This window comes from Alligator sinensis, unplaced genomic scaffold (genome assembly GCF_000455745.1).
Source record: "Alligator sinensis unplaced genomic scaffold, ASM45574v1 scaffold628_2, whole genome shotgun sequence".
NCBI lineage: Eukaryota > Metazoa > Chordata > Crocodylia > Alligatoridae > Alligator > Alligator sinensis.
In genome coordinates, this window is record NW_005841833.1 from 5939311 (window position 1) to 5947014 (window position 7704).

A 7704-nucleotide genomic window follows, 5' to 3' on the forward strand; every position below is an offset into this window, starting at 1 on the left:
GTGCGACAGCTTCAGTGGGAGCCGCTAAGAGAGAAGCTGTCCCAGGATAGTCTCTACCTGCGGGGATGGAGCGAGGCCTGGGTTCAAGTCCCTCCTCCACAGCTGGATCTCTCCTGTCTCAGCTGGAGGATCTAACCCCGGGGCCGTTGCATCTTGGTTGCATTTGGATCAGGATGGGCTTGTGGTTGTGCTGAAGTCCCCGCCGCGCCTCGAGCCCTCAGTGCCTTGCCCACAGTTATGTGAGGTGCGAGGAGCAGCAGGATTGAACCCAAAGTCCCAGTGAACATGTGAGCCAGCCTCTTCCTCTGGGTTTCTGAAAATACAGTCCCTGCCTATGCTTCCTGCGAATGCCCGTGGCCACCCCAGTGTTCAAACCGGCAGGAAAAGCCCCGGGTGTTTAGCAGCATCGCGTTCACGTGATCACGGGTGCAGAAACCCTCCTGGCTTTGGGGACGGGTGACAGGTGTGTCGCATTAGAGTGGCTGGGGGTTGCAGCAGGACTCGGTGCCCGGCCGTAGCAGGCTGGCCGAGGGCAGGCGCCCACCTTGTCAGCTTTCTGCTAGGAAATATTTAGTGTGCATCACGGCCGAGCCCCCTGCCAGTGGGAGCTGGGGCCGAGACGTTCGTCCACCGTGCACGGGCAGTTGTGCCCTGCAGCCCTGCCTAGAAGAGCCCAGCCCCCTTGGGGTATCTTCAAAGAACCGGGCAGCTGCCTCCGTCCCGGTCGGTAGCATTGGAAAGAGCATGGGTTGATCCAGCGCTTTGTCTCGGGTCTCCTCAGCTCCACCTCCGGCTTGAGATGGAGATCGAGCGAATGAAGCAGATGCAGCAGAAGGAGCTGGAAGACAAGGACGAGGAGCTGGAGGATGTTCGCCAGTCCTGCCAGAGGAGGGTACGCGAGCCTGGCTGTGGGATGCCTTATTAACCACGCTGCTGAGCTGTCCGGGGGGAGAGGGGGCGCAGGGCTCTCTCCTGCATGTGCTTTTGGCTGCCTGGGGAGCAATTAGGGAATTAATTCAGTGTACAACTCCGTGCGGGCTGCAACTGGGAGTTGTTCTTTCTGGCAGGGGCTTGTCTTGTGGGGGAGGCAGGCACCGGGGGGGCTTTCATGGAGCCTAGGCCCACAGGGCATTGACTCACTCTCCCCCTCCGGGTCCTTGGACACCTCTGCCTCCAGCTCCCATCATTCAGCATCCCCATAAAGACTGCACGGGGGAGCCCGAGGAGCAATGTGAGGCTCTGCCAGGCCATTCAGCAGCTGGCGACAAGCCGGGGGTCAGCCGTCCTCCCTGCAAGCCACCCGTGCACGCTCCACAGGTCGATGAGAGCAGCTTTCTTCTGAGAGGTTTCCCGGCGTTTTTCAGGGGTTTGCTTTCCCATCGAACCGTGCTGTGCAAACCCGCCCTGGACACCCGGGGCTGGTAGCAGCCCTCTCTCCCGTGGACCTCGGTGGGAACCGTGAACGCTCAGCTCTGCTGCAAAGCAGGCACCCTGAATCCGGGGAAACTATGAAGTTCAGCCCCCATCTCTCGTGTTAAACAAGGGCTGGGAACGCGCTGCATGGAGAGGGACCCTGCGGGGATGCTGCCGCGGTGCCTCCCCGTCCCTGGAACACCACAGCTGGGTGGACGCTCTGCATCCCTTGCCCCAAAGCCACCAAATACATGCATGTGTGTGTATATATATTTTTTCCAAATAAGTAAATGCCAGAGGCTATCTTAGAGGGGAATTGCATTTACCAGCTTGCTGGCTTTCCGCCTGTAAACCTGCCTTGCAAGCAGCTTCCTAGACATGCCACCAGCGGGTGGGGAGCAGAGGGAGCTCGGAGGTGCCGTGCCGTGCCAGCGGGTTGGCGGTCTGGAGCCGTCCCGAGGCAAGGACCTCCCAGCTGCTCGGCCGAGTCGGGAAACAAACTGCTTTGATACCCAGCCTCCTACCCCTGCTGCACAGGGGTCTGGCTGCACCTCCGTCCGCGGGAAAGCTCTTTTGGCCAATCAACAGCTCAGTCCTCCCTCTGCCATGGGCGCCTCGTTATCTCAGCACACGGCAGCACATGGTGCTGGACCAGAGGCCAAATAAATTAGGTTTGTTCGGTCCCCCCCACCCTTCCCGGTTCTCTAGGGCTCCCCGTGTTTAGGGAGCTGTACAGACAAGCACAGCTGCATCCTTGCCTCTCCTGTGTGAGGTCCCCGCTATTCCCACTCCTCTGGTGAGGAATTGCAGAGGTCCCTTGATGGGCCCAGGATGGCCAGGCTTCTTTCCAGGCTCTTGGATGGTCCGGAGGAGCTGTAGGGCCTGACTTTTCCTTGCACTAGATATTATCGGTATTAGTATTATTACTATCTAAGCACGAGCCAGCGATTGCTATGGAAGTGGCAGGTTTTCACTGCCTGCCCATGGGCCCCGGCTTACCCAGCAGGAGGCAGTTCTGGGAGCCTGCGCGCATGCCTCCCCCTGGGATCATGCGGGTCTTCGCCGCTCTGGTAGCGAAGAGAGCGCAGCACTTACAAACAGCCCTCTTTTGCTGCAAATGATGCTTCGGCAGTAGTTGGTAATTTCCTGCAGCCGTGCCCGGGGAAGGGGTCACCTGCTCAGCCGTGTCTGTGCGCCTCTCCCCTCTGCACAGCTTCGGCAGCTGGAGATGCAGCTGGAGCAGGAGTTCGAGGAGAAGCAGATGGTCCTCCACGAGAAGCAGGATCTGGAAGGGCTCGTCGGCACCCTCTGCGAGCAGGTAGGAGATGGGAATGCATCCGACCTCGTTTTTCCAGACTCGGGGATGCGGCAGATGTGCACGTCTCTGTAATCCTTGATGGTAGCATGGAGCCATTGCATTGTCCCTCGGGATGCCCCCGCTGCAAGCACGGCTGCCCTTTCAACAGTTACCCTGGGCCAAAGGATTTGGTTGGAAAACAAAGGGGGCAACATCATCCCCTTCTAGTAAAGCTGTTTTGCAGCTTGTCCTCTTCCCACTTCTGCCTGGTAGGTGCAATCCTACCTACCAAATCTTATGCCCACTGTCTTATGTGCATCTGGTAGCAATGGGCAGTGTTTACCATGGCCAGCTTCGCTGAGTTTGGGAACCGTGTCAGGCACCATCTGCAGTGGGGGGTTTCTGTGGAAAGGCCTGGTCCTCACCTGCATGCCCAGTTTAAAGGCTGGACAGCCAAGCAGCCCCGCCGGGTGATCAGAGATGTTCTCTTGTCCCTTCTGCATGCACCGGCTGCAGGGCTCTTGGTCTTTATGCTGATGTTTCCAAAGCGCCTTTGCACAATTCAGCATTATGATGCAATTAAAATGGCTTTGCAGCAAGGCTATGCACAGGAGAGTAGGAGCTAATTATCTGGAGTTATGGCACGAGTGAGTGTAACTCTGGGTCACTGGCACAAGCTGGCGGGGATTCATTAGGTCTGGCAGTTGTGTGTGTTCATTAAATTCAATGAGTTTTGGAGCCTGGCAATCCTGTGCAATGGTGGACGTATTTCAGGGTAGATGCAAAATGGTCTAATGAGGCCTATCCATAACTTCCTGTAGGCTTTGAGCTTGTAAAATGCTTTGGGAACTGTCAGAATAAATCCTGCTTTATAAATGCCGGGTATTACTACCTAACAGCCCGGCATGTTTCTCCTGTTTGGTAGAGCACATAAATTAAGATGGATGGGTTTGGTATGTGAGCTGCAGAGTGGGCTAGTCACCGACAGTGTTATATGGTCCTTACCAAAGGAGGTAGCGGGCGCTACGTGGTCCATCGTCTAACCTCGGCCTCCGAGCTCTGCACCGAACGACCGCGCCGCCCTCGTACGGATGCAGAACAGATGGAGCAGGGCTGGGACACAAGCTGATCTGCTACACTCGAGAGCCATTAGAAACTGGCTCAGTTTGCAGTGGTCGCTGCCTTGCAGAGGGGCTTAGTCTTTATTTGTGTGACAATCAATTAACGCAGCAGAGAAACCATCCCTTTCTTCAGGTTTCTGAAAAGTGCCGCCCTGCTTCAAGGCAGGTTACCAGATGAAACCCACATAATTAATTTTTACCAGTGAACAGACAATAGAGAACATATCTGAAGGCACAGAAGAGAGATAAATGAAGCACAAATTGCAACGTCTGCCATTTTCCAATTAGCTGAAAAAGCAGGCACTGAAACCCCGTCCTTGTTTGTTGGGGTTTCTCTAATTCTCTTATCCTTGTATCCATGGTTACTCCCAAATTCTTTCGGAGGGGAGAATGTTTTAAATTCCCTTCCATTTCCCTTTCTTGAAAGGGCTTCAAAGTAATATTGTGGCAGAAAATTACCAGGTGAAGATGCTCCAGACTGACATTATAGATCGCCGAATCTCCCAACAGACAGACTTCTGCCTATAGATGCACGATGCAACCACACAACAGTCATTTCCCAGAGTCCTTTCATGACAAACAATGGGCACGTTGCCTAATTCATAAGGAAACTTTTATTAGCTGTGGGTTTGGTTTTCTCTTCCCCACCCCAAATTAAATTGCAGGGTTGTTTAAACTTCTTTGCCCCCACTCCTCATCCTTCACATACTGGTGATGCTGTCCGGTATTCGAAATGCCTTGCCTCGTGGTGGCTGGGCGGGAGCGGGCAGCGACTTCTCCCCCACTCCCTCCTTGGAGGAGCGCGGCTCTAGCATCGCAGCGCCTCAGTCTTTCTGCAGATGTGGGTCTGAGATGGACAATCAGCATTTCCCTTCCTGGGAGGGTCTGCAGAAGTAACAGATGTCCGAGGAGCAGGGAGACGGGCAAAAGCAGGTCCTTGCGGGCGCTGGATGGGTTTCCAGGGAGCCAGCCAGGTGCCCTGGTGTATAGATTTGCCCCTGTGCTGCTGGCCCATGCAGAGCCCTGGAGAGATGCTGCATAGGAATAACTCCAGCCACTTCCCCCGACCCTGGGGTAGACACCTGCCACTCCCCTGGGCAGTGGTACCCATTGAAGGAAGGCTCCTGCGAGCCCACCTGGACATGCTGCCACCTCCTTGCCTTGTTCTTCTATGCGAGCAGCCGTGGCAGCCGTGAGCCTAGCAGCAAGGAGGGGATCGCATCCTTCCTGCTGCAGAGGGGCTGTGTGTAAGGATGGCCACAGCGCTTCTTCAGGGGCTCGGATGAGGATGAGCCCCATGTCTCATCCAGATGAGCAGAGATGTCTGTTGGCATCTGCTCACTGCTGGGTGGGGGCGACCGTGTAGATGAAATCTCTTGGTGATGCTGTGGAGCGGGGTAGATCCTGGATTAGCCGTGCCCATGCGTTGCCTATAATACATGTCACGCACTGAAGAACCTTTACCGTGTTAGGGACCTGGGATCCCTTCATCGGTAGTGATGCATTCGTGCTCCCAAATCACCCCAGACTATTTCTTTGCTGCTCCTTTGAAATCTACTGCTTCAGACCAAGCCCGTCTGCATCTTTGCACGCACACAAGGCTAACAAAGACCTTTCCGTCCTCTTTCCTCTCTCAAGATTGGGCACCGGGACTTCGATGTAGAGAAGCGGCTCCGGCGGGACCTGAAGAGGACGCATGCTTTGCTCGCAGACGTGCAGCTTCTGCTGGCGACCGCGGGAGATCCCAGCCTGGCCGTCAGCAAAGAGGAAGTGGAGAAACTTCGCAGTCAGGTAAGAGGCCGACGTACCTGCATGGCGTCTTTCCATTCGGTGCAAAGGTGCTAGTGCAGCTCCAGCGTCCCAGCATCAGCCCTCTCTGACTAGCCTTTGCTGGCATGCAAACCTTTGCTGGTTTAGTGCTGCGCAGTCAGGAAATCTCCTCCGTGCATGGGCTCACATACTCATTGCGAGGCCCCTGCCTTAAAAACTTGGATTTGCATGTCAGGGTTAGGAACAAACATGCCTCAGCTCCGGTAGGACCAGATATGTGTAGCTTCATTAACGTATTCACATCCCAGCCTTTTCCCCATAGAGATGCAGCCTAATGACCCTATTAATTCTGATACTGCATAGCTCCCCTCAGTATCCCAAATCTCTTGGCTTGCTTATTCTTGGCTTCTGCCTTCAGAGGAAGCTGGTCCCTGGGTTGGAAATGGTGTGTTTGAGGGCGTCGCTGCCTGGCACGGTGAGTTGGTGGTGGAGACTCAGCCTGCTGAAGTCAATGGGATGCTTGCTGAAGGGCTGCGTACAGAGATTTGCTTCTGCGGGACTGGCAAGGTGAACAAAGCGCGTCGGGGCCGAGCGGAGGCTGCGCAGGAGGGACGAGAGGCTGCCTGGGAGTGATTAGTCACATCTACAATGGGGGGGAATACGAAGAAAACGTTGAACTCGGCCCTAAAGCAGCTTGGAGTGAACTTCTTTTACTATGCATGAGATGAAGGCTAATGGCTATTTTGTGCTGTCCGTCACCCACCTAATGAATAGTGCTAAACACATCTAGCAAAGCAAGGCTGGCATTTCCCACAGGCATGATTTATTTAGCTGAACCAAGGTAGAGCTGCGAGATTGTGTGGGGCAAGGCATATTTACAGAATTTACCTTGTTAATTGTGCAGCCGGATAGCGGCAGCTTCCAGGCACGTGCCTGAGCGTGACGATAATGCATCTCAGGCCTCTTCCCCTCTCTAGTGACTTGTGTTAGGCACTATTTATATAGCCAAGGTGACTACGGTTGCATGTGGTTTTTCTGTCTTTCCTTTTACAGCCCAAGTTACCCGTCTTCTCAGCCAGTTTTCTGTCCTTTCAGTAAATGAAATCCCAAGGCCCAGCTTTTAGTATCTGTTGTCATGGAAATTGTTGTAGGCATTGTGTATTATGTTCCAACCTGGGCAGGGAGCAGAGTTTAATTTGCTCTATGCAGCGCCGTCCTGCGCGCCGTAACTAGCACGCCGCAGAAGTGAGGGAGGTCTGTCCTGAGGTATTTCCTTATTCGTTTTTGATGGAGAGGAAGGCTCATGGAGGCTTAAAGCCATATAGGAAAAAACCCAACCACAGCCCTGCCAATTAGGGTTTGAACTCCCAGTCCTTAGCTGCAAAACCGGGCATACTAGCTGCCTTCAGTTTTCTGAGAGCCCCCTAGTCCTTGGAGTGTGTGGCTAAGAGCGGGTCTGGGGGGCCTTGCACTGCACGAAGGACGAATTCCCAGCTTGCTCAGAGCAGCTTCTGGCCTTGGAAGCTCTGGGCATGCCTACATGCGCACTTTAATGCTATTTTAATGCACATTAAAGCGTCACTCTGTGGCGGGCCAGTAGGGGGCGCTCCTGCGTTGAGCCGCCCACCTCCCTGCTCCCGACCACCGTCCAGGCTCCGAGTGCCTCCCTGGGGTGCCTCCCGTCCGGCCAACCCCTTCCCTGGAGCACACCCGCTAGCCTGGGGTTCCCGCTGCCACCATCCAAGGCTCTGGACTCACTTCTGGCTCTGCGCACCTTGGAGAACACAGGCCTGATCGTCCAATGGGTGCTAGACCCAATACTGGCACTTGGGGCACTTCCCCAAGTCAGGGGCTGATTAAGAAAGTCTCCCTTAGTCCACAGACCTAAGGGGCCTCCTTGGCATAATTTAGACCCACCCCTCAATAAGTCTCCACACCGGTCACAAAGGAGAACTTTATTGATTACAGGGGTAGGGCGGAAACGGGGTAAAAGGTAGAGCAATATCATAGAAATATCACAGGAATATCAGCGGAATCCCATAGAGCAAACCAGGGTGGCTGAGGTAGCCGTTTGAACACGCATCTGAGTTACTGAAGCTCAAT

General features: G+C 54.7%; 1 protein-coding gene across 1 annotated transcript in view; it reads left to right on the forward strand.

Annotated features, from left to right (window-relative positions):
- Nucleotides 1-7704, forward strand: part of MYO18B (myosin XVIIIB) — a 138885-nt gene that overhangs the window by 78253 nt on the left and 52928 nt on the right. Inside the window, 3 exon segments of the mRNA XM_025199576.1 lie at nucleotides 782-892; nucleotides 2627-2731; nucleotides 5470-5622. Of these exon segments, the coding sequence (XP_025055361.1) occupies nucleotides 782-892; nucleotides 2627-2731; nucleotides 5470-5622 (369 nt within the window).